The sequence below is a fragment of the Rousettus aegyptiacus genome, unplaced genomic scaffold, assembly GCF_014176215.1.
Source record: "Rousettus aegyptiacus isolate mRouAeg1 unplaced genomic scaffold, mRouAeg1.p scaffold_m13_p_1, whole genome shotgun sequence".
NCBI lineage: Eukaryota > Metazoa > Chordata > Mammalia > Chiroptera > Pteropodidae > Rousettus > Rousettus aegyptiacus.
In genome coordinates, this window is record NW_023416284.1 from 7,412,512 (window position 1) to 7,426,499 (window position 13,988).

Here is a 13,988-nt window from a genome sequence, read left to right on the forward strand (position 1 = left end):
CTCTCCAAAGCTGACACCATCCCATCTTCCTTGACTGATCCGTTTTGGGTTCCAGAACCTTCGACACAGCATCTACTTAGACCAAGAGTCAGCAAGACCCAGGATTTCCCCAAAACCACCCTAGGGCTGAGCTGAGAGGTCAGGGGACAGGTCAGAAGCTGAGACCTTTGAAGAATCTCAGATAAAAACGAGGCCCAGGTGTGTGTGCGCGCCTCACTGTGTGTCTGAGTATGCGAGTCTGTCTCTGTGTCTCTTTCTCTCTGTGTCTCTGTGTGTGTGACGGTGGTGGATGCTCAGAGTCCCCGAGGGCCAGGCTGGCCATGTTTCTATCTTAGGACCCAGGCCCATCTCCATGGTGAGGGCGTGGCCTGGGGCTGGTCCCCTGGGGATGGGAGGTAAGGGAGAGAGCTGAGTAAAGGGAGTGGTTGGACCTACTGTGGGCCGGGTGCCATGACCAGTACCCGGGACAGAGAACAAAGGAGACACGGTCCCTGCCACCGGGAGCCCGCATTCCATGGGGGAAGATGCGAAGGAACGAGAAAAGTCAGACACAAATTACCGCGAGCGGGACTTCATTTAAACTGGGGGATTTATGAGGTTGCTCTATTACATCCATCATGTAATAAGGAAACTGCGGCTCAGAGACGCTAAGCCACCTATCTGAGGTCACACAGCAACTGAGTGACAGAGCTGGGATTCGAACCGAGGGTGTTTTGTTTTGTTTTTCGCCATTCCCTCTCCCAGCAGGAGAAAGGCCATTTCCTCTCTTCATGGGGTCTCGTGTGGCTTGAGCACACAGAAAGCTGGTACCCGCCAAGGGTCAGCAGGTGCTCTCCTCATTATCGTCCGTGGGGAGGAGGAGCTGAGAAAATCAGAGCTCCACCCCTTGATGCGCCCTCCTCCGCCGCCATTAGGATGATGAGTGTTCGTGACAGGGGAGGACGCGCGGGGGTCTAACAGTCGGAAGAAGGGCGCAGCATTACCCGCATGGGACAACCTCGACTCTGAAGATGGGACTAGTTAACAGAAGTCGCCGGGCTGCACAGGAGCAGGGGTCATGGGACCCTGGCCGACTGTCACTTGCGTCTGTCTAAGCAAGGCTGTCTCCAAAGGACGGGTACCGTTATTTACGAACGTAAGAAAAAAAAGGCAGAACTCCGCTTCCCCACAGACCTTTGCTCAAACAGATCCTTTCATGCACGTCCCTGAGCACAGAGGGTCCAATCCCCGCTGCTCCCCGGCCCCCGGCAGCGCCTCTGCGAGCTCCCGCCCGCCGTGAGGTGGCTGTCCGCTTGCATTTCTCTCCTCGCCGTTGAGCGAACGAGTGAGGGCGCCTGCAGGGATCCCCGCGTTCCCGGTTCACGCTCGCTCGTTACACACTGCGCTTGGGCCTCTGTGTTCCGTCACCGCCGTTTCGAGTCTCTGTCCTGTCTCTCGGAGGGCAGGGACCAAATCTCACCCATTCGGGGTTCCCCGTGACTCGACCTCGTGCTCAGAACAGGCTGTTTTTCTCTGTTTTAAGTGCCGGGTCTACGTGCGGACTCCTATTCATCCTGCAGAACCCGGCTCAAATGCCCTTCCAGTTCTGAAGCTTCCCCGACGCCCCTCCGACCCTCCCGCAGCCACGCTACGCGATGGCCGACATCTACCGAGCACGTGCCGCGGGCCGGGTGCCGTGCTGAGTACCTCCGTGTGTTTTCTCCTTTTGTCCCCATGATCCCGCAAGTGGGTACGGTTACTCTCGCCATTGGTGGGCGAGGCTCGGACAGGTAAAATGACTCGCCCAAGGTCACAGCGCTCACCACTAGCAGAGCGGCGTGGTTCCGAACTCCAGTTCCTGACTGCCAACGCCAACGCTCGTCTGCACCTCCACTAGTGAGCGCGCAGAGGCCGGCGTGCGGGGCCTGTTTGTCGGCACCCCTGCCGCCCTGACGAGCTTGCGAGGTCCTCCGGGCTACCCTACTTATCTCGTAACCTCAGCGTCCAGCACGGACCAGGCACAGAGTAAAACCCAACTAATGCTGTCACATGGCACCGGTTCTAAGAGGCCTTGAGAAAAACCTGTGGACCAGGGAACTGGCTCTTTTCCGGCCGGCCGCACCTTCCTCGCCTGGGGGCTCTCACCGCGGCCTGGACTTGGGGTTCGTTGCTGGAGTCCAGCTGCGGAGCACAGGCCCACGAGTGACGTGAGCCAAGCCGGGTGGTCTCTGGGTGGTCCCAGGAGGAGCGCGTGATTAACTGGCAGCCCTGGAACGCTCCGAGTCCCTGGGCTGGTCTTTGGCAGGCCGGCTCACGTCCCATGGGCCCCGTGTTTTGGACCAGAGAAGGAAAGAAAATACCCACCGGAGACCCCAAACCAGGGCTGGGTGGGAGGGAGGTGGGAAGGTCACAACTTGGAGGCTGAGTAGCCCTCCTCCACCCAACCCCTCCAGCAAGAGCCCCGGTTGGGTGTGTGTGTGTGTGTGTGCGCGCGCGCGGGCGATACCTGAAACATGGACACACACGCTTTTAACACGCACGCAGCTCGTCTAAGTTCAGTCCCGAGCTCTCCTCTCTCGCCCATGCCTGTCCCCAAAAGAGACCCCTCATCTCCTCATCTCCTGAACAGAGTGGCTTGGAACACAGGCTCAGAGGCCGAACTGCTCGGGCTCCATTCTCCGCTCGGCCACTCACGAGTTCCACAGACTCAGAAAACCCACTTAACCGCTCTGCACATGAAGGTTATTCATAAACGCCCACTTCGAAGGGTGGTTGGGAGGACGAAGAAAGGACGCGATACATAGCAGTTGTTATTATTCTTGTTATCATTAATATCACCCCGGGAACAGAAATAGATGCCCCCTCGCACACAGAAGGTCCCACCATCCCCCAGAAAACTGGGGTCACTGGGGCAACAGACACCTTGGAGACCCCGACCGGGGCCTCTTGGCCTTTAGCCACAGCCTCGACTGGGGCAGAAGCCCAATCGTAGAGACCGCTCCATTCCCACCCTCCTGCCTGACTTCGTAGACCCTGCCCTGGCCACAGTCTCGGCCTGAGAACGGGAGACAGGCAACAAAATCGTGGGGCGGGCCGCAGGTCACCCGTTAGGGTTTCTCAGTAGAAGAGGTTTTGACACTGAGCTCTGGCGAACCCTGGGGGGTTCCAGTGAGGACCCTTGGGGCTGCCGAGGGGTAGGGGCCTTGGTAGGTGGGGTCCTAGGCCATCCAGAGCAGTGACACTTTTAATTGGGCCTCTACAACAGTCATTTCTACAAAGATTCTGTTGCTGAAAAATAGTTACGTTCCTCTGCAGGACAGAGCCTTTTTTTTTTTTTTTTCTAGGAATAAACCGCAGTTTTTTTTTTTTTTTTTCTAGGAATGCCTCTAGCTCTCATGCACTGGGAGTGCCGGCCGGCCAGCCACCCATCACCGACACCCAGCCCTGTTACCAAAGACGGCCCTTCAGGGTTGATGGCGCTACCCTGAGGCCTTTCCAGACGTCCTAATCTTTGTACCTCTCCTACAAACTCTACGTGCCCCTGTCCATGGCCAGGTCCATTACCTGTGTCCCGCCAATGACTGCTTAGCCCCGCAGGTCCGAGGGGACAAAGACCACTCGGCCTCCCCGTCAGGCTACAGTGCTCGCCTTCCCCTTCCTGTCTTTGCACTGCCCGGCTGCCCAAGGGACAGGCGGGGCTTTCCCACGGAGCCGTGGCAGGCTTGCTCTGGCTTCGTCCCCTTTGGGGTTACGAACCTCCTCAGATTAGAGCAGCCGACACTGTCTTCCTCCTACGGGCCCCTGACCACAGCCCGGAGCTGGACACGGACTTCCTCCCGGCCGATGTCCAGCCGGGAACCGGCCCCCGGGGAGTCACGGGGACAAGCGCGAGGGCAGGGTATGCTTGCAGCAGCCTCCCACCCGGTCCTGTGACAGCCACAGGCGGGAGGCAGGGCACGAGGAAGCCGAGGCATCAGGGGGCTGTGAGATACGCCCGAGGTTACTCGTCAGTACGGGTTGGAGCCCACCTCCCGACTGCTCTGTCCCACGCCCAGCCTGTCAGTTTGACTTCTGGAATCCAGAGGCTGGCCACCTCTTGTCTCCTTCATGGCTGCCACTCCGGGCCCAGCCCCCTCATCCCTCACCTGGACCGAACCGGTCTCCCTGCTTTGACCCTTGGTCCAACGCCTCTGCCCCTCAACACAGCAGCCAGAGCCATTCTTCTAGAATGTAACTCAGACCTTGTCACGGTGCCCACAACTCCCAGTGGCTCCCCATTTCACCCAGAGTGACATCTACAGTGTTTCCCATGACCGCAGGCCCTCCCTCCCCTATCTGATCTCTGCCCTCAGCTCCCCCACGCGCAGGGCTGGCTGGTCTCCGGCCGGCGGTCCTACCCTGCCTGCTTCTCCCAGGGCCTTTGCACCAGCTCCTCTGCACCAGCTCCTCCCTGTGCCCTTCCCCCGAGCAGCCCCCCCCACCCCCCCTCTTCTCATAGGCTCTGCTCAAGTGCGTCTTTAACTGAGAGCCCTTCGTGTAAAATACCCCCCTCCTCCCGCAGACGCTTGCTTCCCAGCCCTCCCTCCGCTTTTAAAAAATAACGTTTTATTACTACGAGACTTCATTTTTTTTTAGAGTAGTTTTATGTTCACGGCAAAATCGAGTGGAAGGGACAGAGATGTCCCACGTCGTCCCGACCCCCACATGGGCACGGCCTCTCCTAACATCAGCGTTAGCACCAGACTGGTACATCCGTTATGACTGACGGACCGACAATGACACGTCACCGTCACCCGAAGGCCACAGTTCCCGTCCGGGTTCACTCACTCTTGGTGCTGCCTTCCACGGCTTCGGACAGGTTCGCAACGACTGCATCTACCACGGATACACACCGTATCGTACAGAGAGTCGTTTCGCTGCCCTAAAAATCCTCCGTGCTCTGCCTAGTCACCCCTCCCGGCCCCCCAGCTCCTGGCCACCACCGACCTCTTTCCCGTCGCCTGTCATCTGGCCTTTTCCGAAACGTCATGTCGTTGGAGTCACACAGTACGTAGCCTTTTCAGATCGGCCTCTTCCACTTAGTCATGCGCATGTAAGTTTCCTCCACCTCCTTCCACGGCGTAAGAGCTCATTTCTTTCGAGCCCTGCGTGACATCCCATGGCCTGGATGTGCCACGGGGCGCCTGCTGAAGGGCGTCTTGGTTGCGAGTTTGGGCAGCCGTGAATAAGGCCGCTGCACACGTCCACGCCATTTTACTTCTCAGGCCTCCGCTCTTCCCGTCGCGGAGACACCCATCTCCCTCTGTGCCGGATGCCTCGTGTCCCCAAAGACGGAGGGCAGCCCCCTCCTCAAAACCTGATACCACGGCCACCTGCCAAGAGCAGGTGCTCCGAGACCAAGTGCGACAACTGGGCTAAGTCCCCGTCTCGTCCCTGGGTGTGATTCTTGGCATCTTTCTGGTCCTGGGACCAAACCCTCCAGGGAAACCTTCTCAGGGGCTGACTCTAGGGAGAGGACAACTCCTCAATTCCAGCCAGAAAACCAACAAGCGGTAACAGCCCAGGAGACCAGCCCGAGGGCTGTGCCTCCTTCTTGTCTGCCCTCAGACCTCACCTGACAGAACACGGGGGGCAGGGGGTGCCAAAGTCACCGGCGGAAGCCCATGCCCGCAGCCCCGGTTCCTCCATCCCGACTTCCTGGTGGCAGGGAACACCACACGACCTTGAGGTGGGAGTGTGGGGGAGGGGTAGGAGAGCCACCATTGACGGCTTTCCTCTAGCGCGCGCCCCACATCCCCTGAGAAGTGGGAACGTACGTCCGGTGCGCGGATGAGGCCCAGACTGGCTGAGGAGCTCGCGCGGGCCGCTCTACCGGAGGTTTCGAAGTGACACTTGACCCTGGACTCCTAACCTGAGCTTCACCACCACCCCTCATCCTGCGACTCGCTCCCTCCCTCCCTCACAGAGTGTTTATTGAGCGCCGCTGGACACCCGGGGATACAGTAGGTCACACATCCCTCTCTCCCCGAGTTCGCTTTCATGGAGGTCTGTGGAAGATGGGCGACAGTAAACACATGAACTTCTGACTGTATAATACGCAAAGGAGGCCGAAGGTGCATGAAGGGAGCAGGAAGCTTTGCAGTGGGCCGGACAGAGTTCCTGGGGGCAGGGGTGGTATTGAGGTGGGGGCAGGAGCAGGGAAAGCCTCTGAGAAGGTGGCGGTTGGGCACACGCCTGGGGGAGGTGAAGGAGGCAGCACCGTGGGCATTCGGGGCGGAGGAGGCGGCCAGCGAAGGGCCTGGGGCGGGAAGAAGTTTGGTGTCCTGGGCACCCCAAGGAAGCCAAGTGGCTGAGCCACGTGGCAGACGGGAAGTGGGGGCTGTTGACATTGGGGGTGGTCCTGAATTCTCCTCTCAGCCACGGGAAGTCCTTTGGAGGGTCGTGAACAGAGAAATGACGGCCCCCGACGCGCACCTGGCGCCAGGTTCTGACGGCTGAACTGGGGGTAGGGCCCGGGCAGCGCAGGGGGCCGGTGGGGAGCTGCGGTGCCGGCGGGCAGGGGACAGACGCGATGGAGGGGGCTGCGTGGAGGTGATGGAAGAGAGGGCCGGCACGGCTGCGGCCTCGGGCTGCCAGCGGAAGAAGACCGCAAAGGGTTTGGCCTGAGACTGGGAAGAACTGGTTGCCCTGTACTGAGCCCCCAAGCCCGTCTCTCCAGGGATAATGGTTGGGCGAGTCCCCGGTGTGAAGAAAGAGAAAGATCCTGCCTGAGAGCCCGCGTCCCGGGCCCCCCACCCTCCCAGCTCCAAACACTGGGCTCAGGCAGAGGGAGGGGGAGGGGGAGGGGTGGCCGCGAGCGCGGAAACAGCTCCAGGTGGCCGAGGCAGCCTCTGCAGGCAGAGGTACCTGGATGCGGGCCAAGCGGGCCAGCTACCCACCTAGCGCCGCTGGTAAACACACCAGTTTCCAATAACAAAGTGGCCGGCCATCCCAACCCTGCCGCTGGCAGTAACGAGCCGGCGGCGCCCCGCGCGCGGAGGCGAGTCTGCATCACCGGGTGGGGCGAGGGGCTGGCGGGGGAGCCCCGGCCGGCCGGAACCTCCGGGTCTGTCTAGAGGCTCCAGGAAGTCTTTCCGAGAGCGGCCCGGGGGCGGGCGGAGGGTGGGGACCCGCGGGGGTCCCGGGAGGGGATGGGGCGGGGCTGCGCTGGAGTCCTGGGTGCGGATTGGGCTGGGATCCCATTGGGCGGATGGGAAAATGAGGGAAAGGGTAGGTAGATAGGGCGGGGGCGGGGCGGGGCGTCGGGTAGGGGTCTGCGGGGGGAGGGGTGGGAAATGAGCAGAGGGTGGAGGGGTGGGGAGGAGGCCTGGTGGGGCTCAGATTGGGGGAGGGGTAAGGAGGGGAGACGGATTGGGGTGCAAATGGGAGGGCGCGGATGGGGAGGTGGGGTTGAGGAGGAGGGCCAGGTTGGGGCTGGGGTTGAGGGTGCGGACAGAGGAGGGGGCGGGGTTGGAGTTGGGGCGCGGATGGGGAGGGCGGTGGGTGCGGATGGGGGGGTGAGGTGTCCCCCTCCCGCGGCGGGGACCGCCTGCGCTTCCTCCCTCCAGCCCAGCGGTAAACAAACGCGGTGATGTCACGAGCGCCGCTGACCTGCGGCTGAACCCAGAGCTGTAAATGAGATGCAAGGTGCCAGCAGCCTCCGGGCCTCGCAGCCTGCGAGCCGCACACGCTCCTCCGCGCCGGCCTGAGGTTACCCCAGCTGCACACACGGACAGGATGCTGCAAACGCCACCAGACATTGCAACACGCAGCCAGTCTGCTGGCCGCGGCGTGAACCGTCCCGACGCCCTCCTCCACCGCCCCCCTGGCGGGCACTGGCCCAACTGGAGCTGGGCCTCCCTCCTCTGGCGCATCGCAGGGGGCTGGCAGCTTCCCCCCATCTGAGGGTCAGCTTCTCCACGAGGGACTCCTGCTGTGCCTCCCCAGGGGGCCTCCAACACTCGCCTGGGCTTCCTGGGTTAGCTTTGCACTTTCTGCCCACCAGATTGGGGCAGAACCTGCCTTTGCACTCAGCTTTCTGGACAGTTCATTTCTCTTTAGCAGGGCTGGTGCTGTAGGCTCTCTAAGTGTAAGATGCCTAAGTGTCTGCACCGGCTGCTCTCCTCCCCCACCAAGCAGGAGACCACCCTTTATTCCAGGGAGCTCCCAGGAGGGCCGGGACTGCCCTGGGGAAGGGAAAGCAGCAGGGCTGGGCTGGCTGGCCGGCCAGAGCTGTGCTCTGGAGTTGATTTGCTGTGTGACTTTTGGGTGAGTCACCTGGCGTCTCTGGGCTTCACCATCTCTCCTGGGGGCAGGGCGGGGGGAGTGGGGGAGAATCCAAAGTGGCCTCCCTGTGCTTGCGTGGGAAAGGTCACAAGTGCAAGAAGCCCTCACCAGGCTTCAGGGGTTAGTTAGAAGCCTCAGGTGCAGGGCCTGGCACAGTGAGAACTCGGAGACACTCAGAGAAACCAAGGCAGGCCTTCTCTTCAGGGGTTTGCCTCCCAAACTTGGCCTTCGGGGTTCACTGTGAGGAGCCAGGGCTGTGGAAACATATGAATAAAAAGTCCCCTGGGCCCAAAGACCCCACACACGGCTTCCCCTAGGAACTCAGGTCCTCGTGGGGGTTGGGGAAACCTAGAAATGACCCCAGGTCTTTAAGAAGCGCCCCGGGAATGCAGCGGGCACAGCTTTGCCAGAGTCGGTCCCAGCTTCCCTTTCACTGAAATTAATATTTAAATCCCTCTCCTTCCTGCCACCCTGTTTCATTGTCTTCACAGCATTTTGTCACTGTCTGAAAGTTTGTCATTCATTTGTTTACTGTCTCTCCCTCTCCCCTGACACATGCACACATGCACGCATGCACGTGCACACACACGCGCACACACACACACTCTAGAACTCAGGTGCTCACCCCAGCACCTGGCTTGGTAATGGGGTGCCTGGTGCGTATGTGGATGAATGAAATAATGAAATGACGTGCCTCCCTGTGAATGGGGCAATAATGTCCCTCGAGGGGACCTTGGGAGGGACAAAGTTGACCACCCATGCGGCATGGCTTTCACGAGGACCAGCCACGTCATTTGCAGGGCCTCGTGCGGAATGAGGATTCGGGGTCCGTGGTTCTAAAATTATTGAGAATTTCAAGGTGGCGACAGCAGGGAATTAATTAACCGTCGCAGGACCCTTCTGAGCGCAGAGTCCCGTGTGACTGCACATGTCGCACACCCAGGAAGTTGGCCAGGGCGATGACACAGAGGATGCTCAACAGCAGTACCCGGGGGACCGAATGCCATGTCACCAGCCTTCCACCCCTTCCCTGGGCAGCAGGGCTACCGTGGGATGCAGAATGTGCAACCCGTCCCAAACAGCTAGCCAAGAGGCGCCTGCTCTCCCACCCACATATGCAAAAAGCCAAAGGTCAGCTCAGAAGCACGTTCAAGTTAGGGGCAAAAGGAATAGGAGAATAGTCATCGCCATAATAAAGCCTCAGCTCCACAACCAAAACAAAACTCAAATCCTTTTTTTTCCCTTTCATTTGACCCATACATTTAGGCAAGTCCTCAAGGGGCTGTGTGTGGACCTGAGCTACTGGCCCACTTTAAAGAAGTAGCACTGAGGTCCTGGAAATGTCAAGGGCATGGCCAGGAGGCAGCTGACCTGGGACCTGAGCCTGGCAACACTTCTGGGAGCTGCCGGCAGTGGTGAGAATACAGCTGTTGTTCTGGGAAAGGAAAGGCAAGGTTCGTATCCGGGTCACTCAGCATCCTCTTCCTACCTCTACCTGAAATCCGGAGATCCCTGAGCTCGTGTGTCCCAGGGAGACCCTCAGCTAATTAAGCATAATTTATGGACTAGCCTCCCAAGGACAAGCTTTAAATTACTTGTAAGCCATGCCAGGGTAACTATCTAACCTACGGCTATTAATTAGAAATCGGTTCAATCTCTGCTGGACGAAGGTCAAATGCTATGGAGTTGACCCTTCTGGCCGGCTGGTGTCCAGCTCTCAGGCTGGGGATCTGGGCCCGGAGGGCTGGGACATTCAAGGGAAATGACGGGACGGTCCAACGGGAAGTGGCCCGGTCGGCACATCCTGCAAAAGGCCAGGATGCTGGGAGCAAATGGCGTGGGCCTCGGCCCAGGAAGCCAGGCCAAGAGGGCTCATCCCTGAGCACCAGCCCTGCGGAAAGTAGGTGTCAGTGGTCCACAGAGAGGCCCCAGCCCTCCACCGTCAGAGAGGCAGGCCTCCCTCCCCTTCCGTTCAGCCGGCCCGGTCGCGAATGCTGTGGAAACCCTTCTTTGGATCCCCGGTGCTTTCCCAATCAAGTCCGTACTCCACCCCACGGCCACTGAGCGCTGTGAGGTCCGGCCCTGCCCAGCTGCCACCACGCCCCACTGGCGCTTGAGTTCTAGTCAGCCCCGACTCTCTGGCATTCCTCGATGGGACCAAACTCTCTCATCTGCCACTTTCCAGGCACGCTCTTCCCCTCTGTCTGGAATGTTTTCCTTTGGGCCCCACCTCATCTTTGATGTCTCACCTGAGGCCCCACCACCCCTCGCCATTCCCACCCTTCCTTCCCCAGAAGCTAGCCTGCTTGGATTCAAATTTCATGACTTGTGTGCTGTGTGACGTTAGGCAAGTGTTTAACTCCTCTGAGCCTTAGTTTTCTCAATTTTCAAACGGGGTCAGTAATAGTTCCTATCTCGTAGGATTGTTCTGAGGAGCTGATTAGATTGCCCCTGTCAATTACTCAGTATGTAAGAAGAACTTTATTCACAGTTCAGAGACAGGCTGGAAGCCATGCCCAGTGCTCAGAGCTGCCTATCATGCCATAGTATCACTGGGGGCTCCTGGTCCATCTTTCCAGCAGGACTGTGGTTGGGACTCAGAACCCGATGTGTTCTTTCCCCGCCATCCCCACCTGGTGCCTGTGACCTAGGAGCACCCCCTGTGTGCCCTCCCCTGTCGTCAGACCTACCCCCATAGGGAGCCTTCTGTAAGGCCCAGAGTTTTCTGCGGAGCAGCTGCCCACTCAGCGAGGGATCAATTAAAATCTCCCATTTCTTATTCACTTTCCAAGGGCAAACCCTCTCCCGTGACATTCTACTGCCCTAGTCACATTGCCAGCCGCTCTGAGGCAGGGACTGTGACATCTTTCACCCCTGCCGACTCTGGGTGGCTCCTGGAATGGAGCTTTACATTCGGCTGGTACTCAGGGCGGACCTAGCGAGCATTTTCTGAGCCCCTGGTGGCCTCCCCATGACCCTGGGAGGTCGAGAGTAGCATCGTCACTTCATAAATGAGAAAACCAGGCTCAGAGAATGTGGCCTGCAGAATAATGGCCTCCCCCAAGATGCTCACATCCTAATCGCCAGAACCTAGAAATATGTTACCTTACATGGGAAAGGGGAATTCAGGTTGCAGGTAGACTTAAATCTGCTCATCAACCGACTTTAAAGTAGAAAGATTCTCCTGGATTATCCAGGTGGGCCAGCGTAATCACGTGGGGCCTCAGCAGTGGAAGGAGGAGACAGGAAGGAGAGGGACAGACATGTGACCATGGAAGCTGGGTCAGGGTGACGCAACCTGGCTGGCTTCGAGATGAGGGGGCCACGTGCCAAAGAACGCAGGCCGCCTCTGGGAGCTGGAAGAGGCAAGAAAACGGATTCTCCCCCAGAGCCTCCAGAAGGAACGCAGCCCTGACACCGTGATTTGCGCCCCGTGAGACCCGTGTTGGACTTCCGACCTCTCGGACTGTAAGAGAGCAAACCTGTGCTGTTTTTAGCCATGCAGTCTGGGGTAACGAGTTAGAGCAGCCACAGGACGCTGGTATGGAGAGGTTAGGGACTTTGTCCAAGGCCTTTGGCGAGGGGAGCCAGACTTGAAACCCAGGTCTGATGACTCCCAAGCCTGGGCTCTCAGTGGCATAGCCGCCCCTCCCCCCACGCTAACCTATCAGCCGTACTTAAAACGAACCCTCTCTGTCATAAAAGAATGCCCCAGAGGGCTTAGAGTGGACAAACATGACCCACAGCCTTGCCATCATGGACAGCACGTCCTGAACACCCATTTTGTGCTCAGGACTTTTGACACATTATCTCTTTGGGTCCTCATTTTACGGATGAGGAAACAGGCTCAGAGAGGTCTAGTAAGTTGCCCCGAGCCACTCAGCAAGCGGGAGGAAGAGCCCCTGTATGAATTCGGTTGGTTGACTCCCAAGCTCAAAATCTGAATCAGTATTTCATCCTGGCTCCTTGAGGGAGAAAATACAAAATGAACATGGGTATGCAAGCTCACGTGTGAGCACACGTGTGCATGCACACACATACACACATCTGTCAACACGAATGTTCAAGAGGTGGCTCCCAAACCAGGACAGTGGATCTGGGAGCCCAGCACGCCCAGCCCACACTGCCCGTGCCCCTGGCGGGCGGTGAGGACCCTGCCCCCTCTGCTGTGTGTTCACGGGGAAGTGGCCCGGAAAGGTGAGGTGAGATGCCCTCTTTTCGCCCAGTGAGACGTGTGGACGTGGGGTATGGGAGCCGAGGGTTGCCTGACTTCACCGGGTGTGCCTGGCAGGACTGCCTGCCTGCAGGAAGGTCATGCTGCCCTCTGTGGTCACGCTGGACTGGCCAGCTGAGCTCAACTGTGTCCGCACCTCCATCCTGGGAGCTCTAAAGGACCCTGGAGACTCTTCCTCCCACCTGGAAGGACCTGGTATCAGCTCCCTCTGCTCACTTGCCTGCAGCCCGAGAGGAGAGAGAGCGGCTTCTCACACCCAGGGAAATGCCACCACCAACAGTGACCTAGCGAAGGCACTGTCTTTATTCTCCTATCACGATGGCCTTAAATCTAGAAAAAATTGCAGAGCTCTGTTGACGACATGCCCGGCCACCTGGAGTGGCTGCTCATTTTGTCTCTTTGAACTACAAACTTCCTGATGGCTTTTCAACTCCAAAAACCATCTGATCTTTCTACGTGCAGAGTGTCAGTAAATGACCTAAAGGGTCCACAAAACTAGACCCGAGACTGGCTGGCTAACAGGCCCACATCTCTTGAAGTTTCTGTTCGAGATGACTGACAGCTGGGTTGATCCCTCCACAAGGAGGAGGACAAGAGATCTCCCGAGTCCCTTTGCTCCTGGTAGTAGCACCCTAATTTCACTCACGGAAGCCCACCTCCCCTCTTTCAAACACCGTGGTTTGGCAGGGGCCGGTACACCCCTGGCTCAGGGACAGGCCTGTGACCCACCACCGCTGGCCGATCAATCATTGACCCACTGCAAGTGATGGCTTCAGGCTCAATATAACCACAGCCAGGGAAACTCAGTCTCTGGACCCCTCTGGAACTGCTGGGCAGAGGACACCAGTCCGTCCACTCTCCTGGGGAAATTCAGGCAGCAGAGGCAGCCGTGAGCAGCCCCGTGGCAGACAGGACCTGCCTGAAGAGAGACTGCCTCCTGACAACACCGGGTGAGCCCCCGGAACTACGCCTGGAGTCAGACCTACCCTGGGACCTTCTGGTCACACCAGTCAATAAACCAATCGAAAGGACACCTGCAGACCCGCCATCAGAAAAGCCGTAGTGCGTGGCATCGGACCCATTGAGGCTCCTTGGCTGCTCACGGCGCACACCGCGCAGACTCTGCTTGGGGGCTGTTGGCATGTTCTGCTCTGTTACACAGAAAGATGAACTGAGAGGCAGCAAAAGTCACGGGTTCGAGAGCAGGCACCCTCGGTTCAAATCCTGCTCGGTCACTCACTAGCTGTGTGATCTTAAGTTATTGACTCTGTCTTGACCAGTTAAAAGGTGATAACGGTACCCATGAGGAAGCTTACTGGGGGGAGTCAATGACTTTAGTACATGGAAAGTGCTCAGAATGGTCCCTGGCACATAGTAGGTGCTCACTAAACATAGGCTCTAACTAGTCTGCTGGGTCAGTCATGCATTCACTCAGGCAAAAGCCATTTAT

General features: G+C 58.6%; 2 protein-coding genes across 2 annotated transcripts in view; both read right to left on the reverse strand.

The window, feature by feature from the left end:
* The window catches only part of DHRS3 (dehydrogenase/reductase 3), a 32,900-nt gene that overhangs the window by 9,215 nt on the left and 9,697 nt on the right, over positions 1 to 13,988 (reverse strand). The window lies entirely within an intron of this gene.
* On the reverse strand, positions 4,563 to 7,257 carry LOC107513137 (leucine-rich repeat extensin-like protein 3). The gene is given in 2 exon segments (XM_036228876.1): positions 4,563 to 6,271; positions 6,273 to 7,257. Coding segments are annotated over 2 exon segments (1,080 nt in total). The 5' UTR covers positions 7,031 to 7,257; the 3' UTR covers positions 4,563 to 5,949.